At 38.3% G+C, this 19510-nt stretch overlaps 1 protein-coding gene across 1 annotated transcript in view; it reads right to left on the minus strand.

Annotated features, from left to right (window-relative positions):
• Positions 1-19510, minus strand: part of ATXN10 (ataxin 10) — a 116340-nt gene that overhangs the window by 50403 nt on the left and 46427 nt on the right. Inside the window, exons 4-5 of the mRNA XM_073000893.2 lie at positions 3112-3208; positions 1590-1754 (exon numbers count right to left, since the gene is read on the minus strand). Of these exons, the coding sequence (XP_072856994.2) occupies positions 1590-1754; positions 3112-3208 (262 nt within the window). The remainder of the gene's footprint in view (positions 1-1589; positions 1755-3111; positions 3209-19510) is intronic.

Below are 19510 nucleotides of genomic sequence, written 5' to 3' on the forward strand. Positions count from 1 at the left end.
CTAACTAAATACAGCTATATCAAATTCTAGAACAAGATCTCATTTTTTCAGTAATTACCTCCCAACCATACGCTCAAGATCATACCACAGTGAACTATGAAACATAGTGTGAGATTTAGGGAACTGAATGCTGGGTCCTAAAAGTAAGACAGTTTCTTCATTGTTAAACTTAACTAAGCAAAGTTGTGGGACTCCATGGCCCAATCCATTGCTTTGGGTGGGATGGAGTGTCATTCAGATCCTCTTCCACATGAATAGCCTATAAATCACCATTCAAAGTGACAAAGAGAAACTCACAACAAAATATTGCAATCAATCATTATTCTCCAGTGCCAGCCATGGTTCTTGCCAGTCAGCCTCCTCCAAGATACTACAAGGAGCTCAAAAAAGGCATTCAATTTCTCCTCATTTCCCTGTATATCACTTCTGATACACCAACATTACATTAAAACTAAGCATGTTGAGTCCCTGCTGTAGGGTATTTTGTCTTATTAGTCTTATTTTTTAAATAATAAAACAATACTGTTTTAGTTTGTTTGGGTTTTGTACTTCTTCAAATATATTGTTGCTCAATGATCTCATTCTGGCTCCATTCCTTTCAGTTCTTGCCACATGAATTTGCTATTATAGGGAATTAAACAATAATGTAAAACCTGGTACTGCTGTTTTCTCTTTAAAAAAAAAGAAAAGAACTGGTGATAAAATTTAATAATGTATATTTATTTTACTCTTCTCATCTCATCCTTTCCACCGTTGCTACATTTTCTACTGAGTACAGTGGAAGTGATAAATGTTGCAAAGAAGTAAATAGGCAAGTTTAAGACAGACTACATTTGTCATTGAAACAACCCATTTTACCAAATCTGAACTCTTTTAGTATTCAAATAACTAGCCATAGATACATGAGCAAGGAGGTGTACCACATAGCTTCACCATGCTCCAACTGGCATCCATGGACGATGCACAGACATGTGCAAATATGAGGCCTCCATACACACAACTGAATATGCAGTAACCGCCTCTCTTCACTCATGCTCTCTGGGCACATGCCAGCGCAATGGAGCATCTGATATCAAAGCCTGGCTATGTAGGTATAGCCCTACTCTCAACTCATACATTTCCAACACCAGTTATTTGAATGGCAAATTAGGATTGTTGTGCAAGATAGCACAACTATATAAACATCAGTGATAAATATTAAGGGAAGATTTCCAAAATAAATCTTAAAACCTTCCATTTGCTCTGTAAGAAGTTTGCAAGCCCTTCAACAATAGACTAGTTTCTCAGTGATATTAACCATATAGACCTTATTATATTCCTCTTTAAAAAGCTAGATGATCTCTCTCTCTCTCTCTCTCTCTCTCTCTGTGTGTGTGTGTGTGTGTGTGTGTGTGTGTGTGTGTGTGTGTGTGTGTGTGTGTGTGTGTGTGTGTGTGTGTGTGTGTGTGTGTGTGTGAGTGAAAGAGAGAGAGAGAGAGTATCTGCAGTATGCATTCAAAGAAAGCTACATTTTTCATCTGAAGATTGGAGGCTATCAAAGATCTCATCAAGTATCTTTGCTAATATTTTGAAAAGGCTTAAATACATACACCCATTCTGATTCTGGACATCTTCTGTAGGCTCGCAGAACAGCAAGGGCAATGTTCAAATTGCTTTCTTCACATAATTCTTTCGTCTTCTCAGTGTTAAGGCAAGTGAAAAGAACCATACAGCAATAACCATTTATTTTCTCATCCTGGTGATTTATGCAATTCCTTTAAAAAAGAAAAGCATTTATTGTTAAAATCACTTTGGAATAATGCGCTATGATTTGATTGCATAGCTGATATGTGATATACCACATCTTCAGAACTGAAAGAGGTACAACATTGGTTTCAACTAGCTTTCAATCAGTTAAGTCTATAAAGGAGTAAATGGAACACACCATTCTCTGATCATTTGTCTGACTATTTAATAAAATGATTGCATGCTGTCATGTTGATTTCAACTTACAGGCAACACCTTCCAGGATTTTCTAGGTATAGAATACTTGGCAATGGTTTACCATTCTCTTTTTCTGGGAGCACTCTGAGAGTGTACAGCTTGTCCAAGATTACACAGGATGGCTTATCTCCCTGGAAGCTCAGTGAGGAATTGAACTCCCAGCTGAACCTAAGTCACTGAGCAATCCAGCTAGCATATCTAAAAATTCACCTGAAATAAATAAGCTGAGGATTGCTTCTTGATCTTCCTGCAGGTAGTGACCCAAAAACTGCTATTATAGCAACTAAGCATAAACATTATTTGCTTAAATATACTAATTAAAATAAATTTTGTGATGTCAGATCAACTCTGACTTAGCAGCAACCCTCCTAGGATTTTCTAGGTACAGGATATTTAGAAGTGGTTTATCAGTGACTATTTCTGATGATGCTCTAGGAGTGTGGAGCTTACCCCAGGCCACATGACATGGAATTAACCAGAAAAATCCCCTCAAACATTAATCATCTTGATTGGAGATGGAATGTAAGAATTGAGCTCAGGAAAAAAAATCATTTACTACAATAAAAGATCATTCTTCTCTCAGATGTAAGAGTAAATGCCTTGTCTAAAATGCCTAGTCTGCAAAAACGTTTAACAACGTAAAAATAAATACAGTAAACTTTCTGCCTTGATTTTGCAGGTTTGTTGACAGGCAAACTGATCCAACTGTAAAAAACCCAAACCTATCTAGAATAAAGTATTTCAAGATTTTTTTTCATCTCTGCATTTTCACACAGTCCTTTGATGATATCATATTTCAAAGCATTTTTAGACAGATACCTTGTTAAAATTTAAGTAAAACCTACCTATCTGTATATATTTTAGCACAAAACCTGAAACATACTCTATAGATCATACTGATAATCCTGCAACCTGAGGTCATATTTTTAAAAAAGACAGCCCCTGGGATACTGACTGCTGCAGATAACAAAAAGAAATAAAGCCACAGGATTTACTACCCCGCTCTCCAAAATGCTAACCTTTTCCCCCCAGAAGCACTTCAGTGCTAGCAAGCACTGTTGTGATGATAAAATAATTATATAATGTTAAGTCTTAGGTGGGAAAATATGCCTGCCTGCTATTACTTACAAGAATAGTGAAGGGAAAGCCAGCTTCCAAATATTATTCTGGGATTCTCTGTTTCCCGTTGCAATGTTTCCAAGAAACTGGAGACTACAACGAAAAGCTATAAGGAGTAAAAAAAAAAAATTAAACAAACCCATCAGTGTCCTCAGTGTGTTTGGTGGTGCAGAAAGCACAGGACAGGTAAGCAGAGCTAGGGATTACACATAGAATAATGGGCAAAAGTGGACATTCATCCTCAGGCATACAGTTACACAAGCATTCTCCCATCTAAACAGCAGAAAAGGAACACAGTTGAGGCCCTGACCTTCCCTCTCTTGTAAAGTCACAAGTAGGAGTCAGGTGGCTTGGGAATGTAGCCTCAGGCAAGAGAGGGCCCAACTTGGAGCACCTCCACTACCCCATAACTCTTCAATGGTAAATTTCAGTGACACATCAATAGGTAAATCTATGCAGGCTTGGGTATAAGTGCAATTGAATTTTATGGGACCTGCTTAGAATAAATGTGGATAGCACCAATTCTGATAACCTTCTGCAGATCATCTAGCCATGTTGAAGACCAGATTATTGTCTTGTGTGGTGCTTTACACAACAGAGAGAAGAATATCAAACAGATATGATCATCCCGCTATAAAATCCATATGAATTTAGCCAATCTTCCATCACACTGTCACAGATCAAATAATATTTAGTCAAGAATGGCGCAGGCTTAGACATTTCATACACAATACTAATTTATGTTATGAGTCAAGCCCAATAAGCCACTGCTCTCAGTTTAAATGAACAGTATAGTCCTATTTGCATTATTGTTTCAGATTTCAGATTATGCTTTATAAAGAACAAAACCAGGACTGCAGCTGAGACTCCTCCACTGTTGCTTTCTATATAATGCATCATTTCTGCTCACTTCTGAACCAGTTAATTTTAATTTAATGTCACTTAAACAAGTCAAAATATTGAGGGATAGAGGAGCATGGGTGGAGTTTTTAGCCCTAGCATTTATTCCTGGAACAATACTTAGTGTATAGCTATGCCAAATAAAGTCCCATTGCAGCATTTTGACTGAGTTCCATAGGGCACTCTCAGGTCCAGGAACAACCTGAAAAGCCGGACCTACATTTAATAGTATTCCTTATAGATTACAAATTTAATTTATGCTCTTTGATACAGCCTGATGGGCTACAAAGCAGTAAAGTATTCATATTTCTTATAAATTCAGTGTAGCTAGTACCCTCTGCTCTTTTTCTGCACTCACCTCTCCTCTTCACTTTTTATTGCTTTCCAAAAGTGGGGGGGGGGCAATTTAAAAGCAAAATAGGGCTGGTTCATTACACACATTCAAGTAATACACAGCTAGTCACAAAATCTACCAACTGCACAAAAGCTAAGTCTGAGCTCTACAAAAACTATGTTTTACTTCCTACATTTCCAAATATTGCAGATTTCCTTTAATGAATATATAATTTAGGATTCCAGACTAGGTCATACAATTTATTGTTTCTACAGTAGCAAGACAGTACTGACTTGCTACTCCACACACAGCTAAAACAAAATCTATATACATTGTATTCTCTGCAAATATTTTTTCTGCTCTGCCACAAATATTTAGAGTTTAGACAAAGATTGATTTTGGTCTGTCACTTAGCAAATTAGTCACATTTATGGTGACTCAAGACAGTAAACTAGACAGCAGAGGGGAAATATAATTCTAATAGAGGAAATCCATTATTGCAGCCTATATAGTATAAAAAACAATATTTCAAAAAGAAAGTATTGAATTCATTTACTACCTACTTTATTTTTAGGTACCCAGGCAAACCAGTGCAATTTGCAGTCAAGGAACTCAACACTCTTAAGATTTCCTTTCTCAAAAGCTGAAGCCAGTATGCTATATTGCCAGCATTTACTTTCTTTTAAATGCATCCAATACACTATTTTTAACTCTAACACAATTTAAATTTTCCCTAACAGGATGATTTGCAGTTTCTTGAAAAGATGCTTTCCAAAGACATGTTTCAATTAATAAGTCAGTACCTAACAACCCAAAAGCAGACAGTCAAGACATTTCAATTATTCTTTTTAAGAAAAAAAGAAAAGGGGGGGAGGGAGAATGCCAGTCTGTAGAAGTACACAGCATTAATCTACAGAGAAGTTCCGGCATGTTCAATAAGGTCTACATTTCTGTCCTTTGATGGCTGGCATGTAAACGTATAATTAAATATTAAAATATTGTTAACCACGTATTACTAAAGATCTGTCCACTGCAGATGTGAGTATTGATTTCCAGGCCCTGGAAATCCTGGAGTATCTGTTTGAAAGGTGCTGAGCCAGCTGGCAAACATAACTGTTAGAAGGGCCTGGGAATACTGCTTCTCCAGAATACATAAAAAGCAAACTTAACACGAGGTTACTTAGGGCTGAATACAAAGCAATCAGTATCTTTTGTTTTAAGCTTTTAAAAGTATTTCCCCCTCAAATGGTGAATTAGTAAAACAAACAAACAAAAAAACTATTGAAGTTAATTACCTGAAGTTAACACATACAGGTAGTTAATTTAATGTTACACACCTTCGTGCAAGAATGAATAATCCTCAATGTATATATGGTACTCAAGAAAAAAAATTAAATAGATCTCTGCCTCAAAGAGACTATAATGCAAATTTCAATACTAGGGGAGACTAAAAAGAGAAGAAAAAGGAGGGAGATACAAACATAGGTAGTAAGAGCCTTGTATATAGTTACAATGGTACCTGTCAAGGGATGGAATACATTAGGCAGCAAGTGAACAGGTATTTCTTGAAGTTCACGTGTTGGAAGCAGGAAATATGGGCAAGTGAAAAGATCTGAGCGACTTTGACAAGGGCCAAATAGTAATGGCTAGATGATCAGAGCTTCTTCAAAATAGCAAGTTTTGTCAGGTTTTCCTGGTATGCAGTGGTTAGTACCTACCACAAGTGGTACAAAGAAAGAGAGTCAGTGAACCGGCATCCTGGGCATGGGTGCCCAAGGCTCGCTGATGCACATGGGGAGTAAAGGCTAGCCCATTTGGTCTGATCACACAAGAGAGCTCCTATAGCTGAAACTGCTGAAAAACCTAATGCTGGTCATGATAGAAAGGTGTCAGAACACACAGTGCCGTGCAGTTTGCAACACATCGGGTTGTGTAGCCGCAGACCAGTCAGAATGCCCATGATGAAAAAGCACCTACAATGGAGATGTGAGCATTAGAACTGGATCATGGAGCAATGGAATAAGGTCATCTAGTCTTGTTTTGACATATAAAGCCCTAAAAGGCTTGGGCCCTGGATACCTGAAGGACCGCCTCCTTCCATATGAACCTACGCGGCAGTTAAGATCTAGCCAGGGGGCCCTTTGAAAAGAGCTGTCCCTCAAGGAGGTAAGAGGGACGGCTTGTAGACAAAGGGCCTTTTTGGCAGTTGCCCCCAGACTATGGAATGCCCTCCCAACTGAAATTCGTCTGGCGCCAACGCTGATGACATTTCGGTGCCAGGTCAAAACCTTTCTGTTCCAGAAGGCTTTTAATTGAAATAATATTAGCTGTGGGTCCGATGGCAATTTTATATATATATTAATTGTATTTTAAATGTTGAATTTTTATTGTATTTTAAATATTGTAAGCCGCCCAGAGACCTTTGGGTAATTAATAAATAAATAAATAAATAAATAAATAAATAAATAAATAAATAGTCTGATTAATCATGTTTTCTTTTAGATCCGGTGGATGGTCAGGTGAATGTGTGTCATTTATCTGGAGAAGAAATGACAGCAGGATGCACTATGGGAAGAAGGCAGGCAGGTAATGTTCTGCTGGGAAACCTTGGATCCTGGCTTTCAAGTGGATGCTATTTTGACACGTACCACCTGCCTAGAGATTGTTGCAGACCATGAACATCCCTTCAGGGGAATGATGTTCCCTGATGGCAGTGGCCTCTGTCAGCAGGGTAAACCACCCTGCCACACTGCAAAAATTGTTCAGGAATGGTTTGAGGAACATGACAGAGTTCAAGGTGTTGCCTTGGCCTACAAATTCCCCAGATCTCAATCTGATGGAGTAGCATTTATGGGATGTACTGGAATACCAAATCTGATCTATGGAAGCCCACATCATTACATGCAGGACTTAAAGGTTCCACTGCTAATGTCTTGGTACATTATGGTACATAATGTCAGATACACCTGATACCACAGGACACATTCAGAGGTTTTGTGGAATCCATGCCTTGCAGCATGAGTGGAACTACATGATATTAGGCAGGTGGTTTTAATGTTGTGGCTGATCAGTGAATGTTTTAAATCAAGCTTTTCAAAACCTTGGAAAGGGGTAGAGATGGCAAGTCTTCATGATGGCTATATATTTTCTCCTGTATCTGCAACACAGATGAAAGAGAGGTACAGTGGTGCCTCACATTACGATGTTAATTTGTTCCAGCGAAATCACTGTAGAACGAAAACATAGTAAAGTGAAATTTAAAAGCCCATAGAAACGCATAAAAACCCGATCCTATGGGCTTGAAACTCACCATCCAGTGAAGATCCTCCATAGCGTGGCCATTTTCGCTGCCCGTGCAGCGAGGAATCCGTCCCAGAAAAGAGTGGGCGGCCATTTTTTTACCTGGCGGCCATTTTGAAACTGCCGATCAGCTGTAGGAAAATCGTCATTTTGCGAGAATCGGTTCCCAAAGCAGGGAACTAATCATCACGAAGTGAAATTCCCCCATAGGAAACATCATTTTGCAATCGCTTTTGCGATCACAAAAACTTCATCGTAATGCGATTTTGTCGTAAAACGGAGCACTTGTCTTGCGAGGCACCACTGTACTTTACTCACGTCCTTGTGGGTTTCCCATGAACATTTGGCTGGCCTCTGTATGAACACAAAGGTTTTTCATCTGATGAAGCAAAGGTTTTCTTATGTTCTTATATGGCTATTTTCCAAGACAGATTTTTTTAAAAAAATTAAGCATATGTTCATGTTTTGAGAAAGGAGTGGGATGGTTTGTGGTCTGCACTTCCTTACTTTTCGGGATTCAGCTTCATTGTAATCTTTTTGCTTTAAACCAATGTGCTTTTCTCTCTTTAGGGAAATTCCCTGCTGTTTAAAACACAGGAACACATAGACATAATCACTGAGACAATAAAATCAATGATTACTGGATAACTGAAGATAATTTTTTTAAATAAAGCCACTACAGTGGTACTTTGACTTACGAACGTCTCTACTTATGAACATTTTGAGTTACGAACGTCTCCGTTCAAAAAATTTTTGCTTCAACTTGCGAACAGAGCCTTGACTTACGAACAAAAAAAAAAAACCCTTCCCTGCTCTTTTTTGACCTAAGTTCATCTTAGGTCAAAAGAAGAAAAAAATAAAAAATACTCCCCCTAGTGGTACAGTGCGGATTAACAGCCTTTGCATTAGCTCCAATGGGACCCAATGCTTTGACTTACAAACCGTGCCTCAACATAAGAACGAAAAACAGCTGGAATGGATTAAATGGTTTTCAATGCATTCCTATGGGAAATTTTGCCTCGACTTTGAAACTTTTTAACGTACGAACGCCGTTCCAATACGGATTAAGTTTGAGGTACCACTGTATATTAATAGAGCAAACAGTCAACAGGAACAGAGCAGTCTTCATTCACCAAATTCTCCCAAACAATTGGATCTGTCAAGAAACAACAACAAGCCATCAAGTCAATTCTGACACATGGTGACCCTTTCCAGGTTTTCATAGGTATAGAATATTCAGAAGAGGTTTACCAATCCCTTCTTCTGAGGGCACCCTGGGACACTGCAGCTTGCCCAAGGCCACACAGGCCAGTTCTTTTCCTAGGAGGTGCAGTGGAGAATCAAACTCCCAACTGCATCTATGTCATTGAGATATTCAGGCAGCTACCCATTAACAAAGCAGGAGTTGCCCTCAGATCTTGCATACTACGACACTTATCTTCCCCCATCCTCATCCTGTGAGCAGTTGGTGTGCTGCTCAAAGTTTTTCCTTAAGAAACACAATCCACAGATCAACGAAAGCCCAGATGGGAGACAGAAATCCCCAATTTCACCCCATTATTGCCACTTTAAATTTAGAGAAAAGATGCAATAGAGACTTCAAACCTACAGAAGGTGGGAAGACTGAGAGGTAGAATGGCAGCATCAAGGAATAATAGCTATAATAAATGGATTGCTACAAAAAAACAAAGCAAAAACCCTGTCTCCCAAACTGACCTCTCACCAGTCATAATTATACAGTGGCTACAGCCACCATAGATATAGAAAAGTATTAATAAAACCCTGAAGATTAATTATGTTATGGACATGATTAACATATTAACATATTCTTCATTTAGGTCTTTCCTCTTTTACTCACCCCAAAGTTCTGTTCACCATTAATAAAATTACATATATTTGCATCTCTCCAGTCAAGAACCCACAGCTCATCATTAGATTCTATTACTCTATTTCAATTATATCCCTAACCAACAAATGATCCATCAATTCTTTTTAACAATGTAAAGATCTATACTGAATTTTCTTCCCATCTACATTTTGCTTCCAGTCTGAACAATATTTGGTTGGCTTTGTTTCTCAAATACACATAAAAACACAGCAAGACAATACATTTTACAATAGCTTATTTCACTTTGACTTGTCTAGTATTATAGCATAACAATGAATTAAAATTTCCAACTTGTATTACAATATGAAGGAAAATGAAGCATATTAAAAATATAACTTTAAGAGAAGGAGAAGAAGTCATTAACCCACTATTATTTTTGGAAGGTAATATATAAATCTCCTGTACTTTATGCATATTTGCCCCCAAAAACACTACTCTGGTGACATACCTTAAACCAACTGTAATATAGTAATTTTAAATCAACAGAGAGGGAAAAAGGATGCAAGAGAAAGAGAAGTTCACCTCATATGGAAGGATGACGCTCAGAACCTAAGTTTGGTGACAGAGCAATATTTACAATTAAGTTAGGAACGTTTTAAAAATGCAGATACTCAGCTAATGACTGAAAAGGATCAAACACTACAAAAAAATAAGTATTATTTCTGGCTTACAAAATGAGCACAGAAAGACAGAGATGTGTTGCTGAATGTTCCCAACTTCAATACAGCTTCATGTTCCCAGTCTGGGAAGAAAAATTAGACATATATCATCCAGTCTATATAAAACATATAAACAGCTGTTTTAACTTAAGATGGACCATGTCACATTAATATTTAAAAGACTGGATCTGCAATCACATTTTAACATATCCCTTACCAGTTCAGACATTTTGAAGCAGTGGCAGAGTTACAGCTTTAGGGATACAGTATCTCTGTATGATTAAAGTCTTAATCTTGTGCAACCTATACTTAAAGTACGTATTACAGCTCCGTCTAGTGGCAGTTTTTTTAAGAGAGTGTCAGGTTAACCCAGGTTGAACCCAGATGCAAAATAAGCAATCTAATTTATATTGATCAGGGCTAATTCAGGAGACTACAAACAGGTACTGAAGCCACCCACTCCTGTGGCTTACCTCCATACCATGAACACTTAAATTCCAATTTTTGCCCTAGCTGAGTCCCAGAAATGAACACAATCTGGGAAGAGAGAACAATCCAGCTCACTGCTCCTTAAGGTTGTCTTTTATTCCTTAGAGCCCCAGATTAATTTTTAATCAAAATAAGCACATGCTTAAGGTATCAACAAGGGAAGGGCCCCCAGAGTCTTTTTCAGTGTCAGATTTACCATGGTGCAAATTGTCCACCCTCCTTAACAAACCACTTCCATCCATCCAAATCCTTTGGCTCTCCCCCTCTCTCCCTCCCTCCCTCCCTCCCGAGCCCGAAGAAAACCACCCCCCTACCTAAAGCAACTAAGTATGAACCAGGAGGATCTAAAAAGTATAAAGACTCACCCAGCGCGAAAACTTATGTTGTGAGTGACATAATAAATCAACGCCATCACTGCATGGTGTTTTCTCTTTGTTTTTATTTCTGTATTTTGGGAGGTTGGGTGGGGATAAGGATAAAAAGAGCTGCTGGTCTTTTAGACCTATGGCCTCTGCACTATAAATGCAATCCAAAGAAAAAACAGCAACTATTAAGAATGCCCCAAAAGGAGTTTTAAGGTCTTGTTTGAGCTTTTCAGTTTACAGATTCTGACAAAATCTGTCTACATTAATCGAAGTGTGAAAGCACAAGATTTGGTTAGAAGGTGGTAATTTGATTGTATGTATGATTCTGCGTAAAAAACAATACGGCTTCTTGCCACATGCTATAACGTTCAATTATCACATTTTCATGTAATACGCACGTTATTTGGGTTTTTTCAAGCTGTGAGACTTGCCATATGTTATATTAGCAGGGGGCACCATAATTTTTTCACTGCTTAGGGCCTCTAAAGGTCTTATTCCAGCCCTGTTTCCTCATATTAGATCATCCCACTTTATATATGTGATTCAGGCCAACCCAGATTTAGACAAGACAGGTATGCTGCCACCATGTCTAGTCTGTGAGGTTTACACACACAGATCTATAATTAGTAAGATTATTAACCTAGGATGTAAGCACTAAAAAGGTTCTGAAAGAGCTACTTCAGCTTGGGTTGTTCTGTATACAGAAGATCCTTATGCCCTAACTCACTCTGACTCTGTACAACTTCAAAAATAGGTGGCTCCTCACCACTGGATAAGAATCATGCTGGCAAAGATATGATTAATATCTTTGGGCACAGACAATAAAGTGTGCAAGGTTTTATACCTCAGTGAGGTTCTCAGGATCAAAACAGATCTTCTGAAACAGCTTTTCTTCTCTGGAAATATTTTAAACACTAATAAATAACAATATTTATGTACAGATGTTTAACCTTTTTTCCAAAGGGGAGATCTGATTCAGCTCACAGCCACAAGCACCATAACATACTCTCTTGCCTCTGGACTGGCAACAAAAGGAACGTAACACTATTTAAATCTGGACTGGGATTGTTTCCTGCTGATGAATGAAATATTTATTTGTTTGTTTGTTTACTTTATTTATATCCCGTCTTTCTCCCTGGGAAGGGAGGCAACATACAGCAGCTAAAAAAAGTTTTAAAGCACAGTAAATTAAGATATTACTATTAAAATACAATTAAACTTAAATAGGGTTGAAAACATCATTTGTTAAAGCATATTAAAACTGATTTAAAAATCTGAAAAAATATGCTTCGTCCTCTTAAAACTACAATCCTGCAAGTTATCAAAGATCATTGTAAAAAGGAAAGTTTTCACTTGATAGCCGAAAGTACGCAAGGAGGGGGCCAACATAGCCTCAAACAATAGACATAATTGCAACTATAAGTACCAAAGTACCAAATGAACAGATGAAACATGGCTGCACTATGTTCTCACACACAAAGAAAGAAAATACAATCTGAATATGATTCTGGATTGAATTAAATTAATCCTCTTCACAGTATCAGACTGCATATACATTCACAAGATGGCGTGTTGAAGGATCTCCCTTCTTATAGTCAGTAGCAAGGTTCAGCAGATTAAATCAAATTCCTAATACCCTTAAAAAGCAACAGAGAAAGACTGTATAGAGGGCTACTGAAGGTACTCTGGAGGATACTGACATACTAAAGAAAGAGAATATAGTCACAGAGGTACTAAGAAGACATTTCAGATGTTAATGAGTAAACAAAATGAGCACTGCGCTAACAATATAGAGAAAAATATTGCTAATTTACTGAAGTAGATAACTCTGTGAATCTGAAAATAAGAAAGCCAAACTGTCAGCAAGAGCACTGAAAAATGAAAGTAGCAGGAAAATCCACTAACATTTAAAAAATGGGAAAAGATTAAAGGTGTTATCACCCCAGAACAAAAATATAGGTTTCAATAACTTATTATATGAGAAGCTATATTTTCCGGTAAGCCAGGGTCCACAAACACAAGGAAACCCTTTGTATAAACTTGATAATTATTTTTTAAGACCACTGTAATCACTTGACCCAGCGATTTTTCTAAACTGGAAATAAACTGGCAATTAGCAGTCTGAAACATAGAAAAACTTATTAATCAACAAACTGGTAGAATTCACATCTGAATTATCAAAAGCTGAGAAGTGTCAAGGTGTGGACGAGATAGTGGTGTAAAGATAAGGGACTTAGATTTGCTGGACACCAGGGAATGTTTTGGAATGTGTTGAACCTCTACAAAGGGGCAGGCTTCCCTTGATGCTATCTACTGGTACTAACATTAAAAAGTTGTTAGAGCAGTTTTTAAACAGATACCTGGGTGAGAGCCAAGAGAAGCTGGGAAGCACCCAGTGGTTGTTGAATCATCCCTCCAGAATCAATGAGGAAACGCTTCTGATTGCTCAAACGAAAGATGCAGTAGAAACTGGTCATGAACTTAACAGTCAGATAGGCTTACTGTCCCAAACTGACTACGTACTGTATACAATTAGAGGTATCTGGTGAAGGACACCCCATACATCTGTCACTATATTGAACATCTATGCCAAACTTGAAAATTTTTAGTGCTTGGTTTTAAGGGAGAATACAGATATTGAAAAATAATGGATACATGGTAGAGAGAAGCAGCGGGATATGGCAGTTTTTGATTTACACACTACAGAAAAGATAGGAAAGGGTGTTCTACAGATGGTACTGTTTTGAACGTCAGAAGGTATAATGTTAAACAAACTAGAAACTTTAAAAGGAGTGGAACCCTTGCCAGAATTGTTACGGGTGAGAATGCAAAGTCTCAGACATAATCTAGTATTTGAGACATGATTATATTCTCCTTAATCAAAGTACCCAGGATGATTCTAGGATGAAAAATAAAGGCACTGAAAAGAGATAGCACTATAATAAGAGATGATTTCAACTACACTTACATTGAATTAATAAGCATGGGTCCCAGAAAGAAAGAATTTAAACTTCTTGAAACTTAAATGGCTGCATCTTAGAACAGCGGCCTCTGTATGGAGAAATGAGAGAGGGCATGCTACTAATGCCATTTCCTGAAGTGGCACCGTCAACGATTACAGTAACTCTGGATACATCAGTCATCCAATTCTCAAATCTCTTGAGCAAACTAATGACATAATTGTGCAGTAATAAGCCCAGATACACTCAGATCTAAGCCAAAAACTCATATTTTAAATGACAACATAGGCAGGGCTCTGCTTCACAAAAGGACACCGAAAAATAAATTTCTGGTCCAAACTAAGAAATCAAAGTCACTATAAGAACACTTGGCAGAATTCTCAGCATGGCTTGGAGAGAGAATTCTATCTACTTCAGACAGAAAATATTCTACAACTAGCTTGTCTGCTTAAGTACTGGAACGCATCTGAGAACTATGGATGGGCACAAGCTGATACCATAAAGGAGAAACCCTGGTCACAGCATTTTCCCCTGTCAGAATGTCACACATGAGCTATCCTAACACATCTCCCTAAACCTGAACCAGTCTCAGAAACAGCATTTAATTTCCACGTGCAGCCTTTCCCAAGGTCAATATGCTTTGTCTGCAATCCAACAGTTAAAGAACAAACAACCACTATGTGTAATTTACCCCTTTAACAATGGAGGCATTCTGGCTCGTGAGGACATTACTGACTATTTAAATTAGGTAAAATTATGTTGCTTAGTGTAGCGAATTGCACTAGATTAGACCCATTGAGTGAATCAATTCCTTCCTAAATTCCATCTGTTTAAATGGGCCTACTACTCTAGTTATAACTTAGTATGCTCAGTATGTGCCTGAAATTTTTATGTTAGGACATAGGAGATAGACAGGCTTAAGGATTTCTCATAAAATATGGACTGGTTTTTATTATATTACTTGAGGATAGGCAATGTTATTATTTGGATTGTAAACATATTGTTCACTGATCACATACAGTGGTGCCTCGCTTAATGAGCGCCCCGGTTAATGATGAAATCGCATAGCGATTTGGTTTTTGTGATCGCAAAAGCGATCGCATTGCGATGTTTTAAATGGGAAAAATCGCTTTGCGGCGATTGGTAAGCTGTTTTGCTTACCGATTTTCACATAGCGATGTTTTCCCAACAGCTGATCGGCAGTTCCAAAATGGCCACCGGGTAAAAAACATGGCCGCCTGCTGTGTTTTGGGACGGATTCCTCGCATGCCAGGCAGCGAAAATGGCCGCCGTATGGAGGATTTTCGCTTAAAGGTACGTTTTTTGCCCATAGGAACACATTGAAGGGGTTTCAATGCATTCCTATGAGCTTTTAAAAATCGCTTTGCGATGTTTTCGGTTAGCGGCGATTTTTGCTGCACCGATTAACATCGCTAAGCGAGGCACCACTGTATTTCTTGCACCAATATCTAATCAAACTTAGTCATATACTACCTACAGTTTGTGGCTGAATTAATTGCATTATATAGTTGGAACTACTGTGAGTTCATTATACTAGTAAAGACATTTGAACCCTAAATGTTCTGTATGAATGGCTGCCTAGTTGAAACGATTTGCATAATTTTAGCAGGACATATATGGTCATGCAGATTATAGGGGTCATGACTTTAAGACTCATGTGGAAGCACTCATTCATTCCATGATTTTCCTGTGTTGTTACGTACTAAGTTTGAAGCTTGCCAGTAGCTGCCTTGTGTGATCTCATTTTCAAATATAGTTATCTACAATAAGCAACAGGTTTTCAGCTATGTCTTTATATTGTAGAAGTAGGTTGGGAAGGTCACAAATCACAAGCAAGCAGATGCTGCCTATCAGCCATTAGAGGTCTTCATATATTCCAGGGGTCCCCAACCCCCAGGCCACATACTGGTACCAGTCCGTGGCCTTGGTAGGACCAGGTCGCGGAGACAGACCTCCCACCCCACCACATGCACGCTTCCCATGCACACATGCCCCCCACGGATGCATGCCCCCAGATGTAGATGCATGCACACCCCCACACATGCATGCACACACACACTCCCACACGGATGCATCTACGTTCTCCGAATGTATGCACGGATGCCCCTCTGCACGCATGCCCCCCCAGATGCACAGATGTACTCCCACACGCATACATGTATGCACAGATTCACCCTTTCCTGCACGCATGATAAACTGGTATGTGGCATCAAAAAGGTTGATCTATTCCATCCATCTTCTCCACATATTGCTTAAAGGGCTTTATTGTTCTGTTCTTGCTGAAATGTGAAGCACTCAAGGCATTTTATTGGTGACGAAGAAGAAAATGATAGCTTAGGAACTGTTTTGCTCCTCTTGGGCACACTGGCCCCCTCATGGACCCACCACTTATTTACAGGGAAGCCAAACGATTCTTGACCTACTTCTTTCTTACAGTACTTTCAGAAAGACTCAGTAACACCAGGTGCTTCAACACTGCTTTCCAACTGGAAGCACATCCTGCATCCCAAGGAAAATGGCTGAAAGGCTGCATGGCAGAGCCCCTGCCCCAACTGCTGTTTCCTCTCCCTACTCCTAATGAACAGTTCTTGCACAAGGTTTCTTGTCCCTCTAATCATCCTTCATTTAGCCCTTCTGGGCTGTTTCCTCTAGCTTCAAATGTAAAAAAGGAAAATGACTTAAAGGTATTACTTCTTAAAAGGACAATGCTTTGAACATTTCTTGTAAGGAAAAAGATAAGTTAATTTTTCGAGGGGATGGTGTTTGGGGACATTCTCCAGAAAGGGTGCTAAACTGAGGTCAGCCAATAAATTAACTGCAGCCACAAGATCTAAGGTAGTTTGTGATTTTCAGACATCACATAAGAATTTTTTTTTAAAAAAAAAATACAAATTTCTGTAACAATTCATAAAAAGCAAATGGGTATGTTCAATTCTTTATTTTCTCATTCCATTGTATAACAAATAATGGCCATCACTGAAGAACCACTTCTGTTAATTGGTCATCTCAGTATTTTCATCCCATGTGAATTTCTTGACTAAATTTGCCCAAGAAACATAACTGTTAAATTCTGGTAATTTTGTAAACAAAAATAATATTTTAACAACTCACTAATTTTTATAATGGAGCTTCCTCCCAACTAAATAATGTCTGCTAGTATGTCAGCTCATTTTCCATTTCTGTAAGTACTTTACTTCATAGATATATTCTTGTGTATGTACATGAATGTGTGGGGTGGATTTAGATAAACTCACTTTTGCACTCCCACCCATCACCAACAAGCAGCCCTTGATGAAAAAAAATCCTTACCCCTGTTGCAGAAGAAAAAAAATCTACAATTTAATATTACATATATTTTGTATTCTGTATATATTTGCATACAATGTTTTGCTACCTGAATTATGAAGCTCTTAAAGCTAGCTGACATTTAATCATTTTAAAGAAAGTTAATTTCAACAGCAAAATATATTGCCAGCCATAGTCTATGGGAAGCAGGCTTAACAGTCTCAGTGAGTTGGAGAGGCTGATAGATCTAATTGTCACTGTGGATCCCAGGAGAACAACCAGTATGTGTAGATTTGGGGCAAGCTGTACATGTCTAACTATTCAGAAGTGAGTTCTATTGAGTTCAATAAGATTTCTACTCTGGTAAGTATAGTGTTGCAGCACAAATTCAACTCTGTACTAAGACTGCAGGTATATAAAAAAAGTGAGCAGCATCAGCTGGGGTGAGTCAATTGAAAATTGCAGGGGACCTGATTTAAGATTTCCTCAGCTGATCCATTCCTGAGGAAGAGTCCTTCTCTTAAGTTTATATTTGCACAGGGAGAAAACCTCACATTGGCACCAAGACCTGATGCTATTTACAATTTTAAATATCTGCACAGGAAATGCATAAATGAATCTAACATGACGGGCTGTTTGATTCTCCATTTCTAAGGCATACATTTATATACACTTTATTCATTCTGAAGTCTAGTACATGCATTAGAAATCAGAACTACGGTGTACTTAATCAATTACAAATCACTGATCCTTTGCTTTTTCTTTAGATGGTACTCCTCCCTGTTACACTGAAAATACCAGTTGTTATTCCAATTAAAGAAGAAACCTTTTCTTTTCAGATATCTCAGCAGGAAAAAACACAGTTTTGAGGTAATTCACATATTATCATTTGTTCAATATAATTAGTACTCTGTTTCAGCATATAATCAAACAATAGTGTCCCTTCAAAGAGCAATTGCATAAAATCACCAGAAAATGAAAGGTCTCAGTCTTAACCTGAAGTTCAACCACAGTTGGTAACCAAGAAAAATAGTGAACAAGGCTGGCCACCCACTATGAGTTATTCACAGTGTCCAGCTGCCGTACTACATGACCATATGACATGCTGGTTCACAGATGTTATAAAAGATGGATTTGTATAAAAGTCTGGATGGGTTGAATGCTTCATTTAATTTCAAAGCAGGTCAGTCTTCTGTTAGTAAGGAAATCTAGCTTTGCTTATCAGATTGCAAGACAGCAACGCTAGAGACAGGTACTTTACCGTGTTTCCCCGAAAATACGACAGGTTCTTATATTAATTTTTGCTCCAAAAAACGCAATAGGGCTTATTTTCAGAGGATGTTTTATTTTTTTTCATGTACAACAATCTACGTTTATTCAAATACAGTCATGTCATCTTCTCGTTGCTGCAGAATGGTGGAGCGCAGGGTTTCACTTAACTGGAACTTATTTTAGGGGTAGGGCTTTTATTATGAGTGTCCTGAAAAATCATACTAGGTCTGATTTTCAGGTTAGGTCTTATTTTCTGAGAAACAGGATACTTCTCACTGTGACAAACCCAGACCTACTGGGATATGTCACACAGTTACACTAAGCTGCCACCAACCATTCCCTTTAAGAAGTCACACAGACCAGGGATGGATTTTTCAAACAATAAAAAGAATAAGGTTTATTTTAAATACACACAGGGAAAAATAAACAATCAGGTGAATAGGTAAAGTAACGTGGCTTAGTTTCACTCATACAAGCATACAGTTTGGTTCACCCAGAACCCTTAACTTAAAGCACAGACCCTGAACCTATCAGTTCTGGCTAACCAACAGACACCTGAACCTATCAGGTTGGTACTCTGACACACAGTAGTACCCTGTCTGACACACAGACTTCCACAACAGCTTCTTCTTCCCAGCTGCTGCTTCGTCACATCCCAGTGTCTCTCAGCATCTCTCTCTCACCACACAGGTTTCACATTTATATACAGTACAGCCCCTCCTCCTGATGTCCCGCCTTCCACTCCCCATAGGATGGAACTTTCCCTCCAAACCCATGACAGACAGGTAACATCAGTGCTGTATGTAACACCTCCCCTCTTTATAAGTTGTTTTGTAGGGGGAAAGCTAACGTGCTTTTCACCAAAAAACAACCTGGATAAAACATACAACAACAGTTATACATACCATATTATACTTACTTATCCTTACACTCTA

This window comes from Pogona vitticeps, chromosome 5, assembly GCF_051106095.1.
Source record: "Pogona vitticeps strain Pit_001003342236 chromosome 5, PviZW2.1, whole genome shotgun sequence".
Classification (NCBI taxonomy): domain Eukaryota; kingdom Metazoa; phylum Chordata; class Lepidosauria; order Squamata; family Agamidae; genus Pogona; species Pogona vitticeps.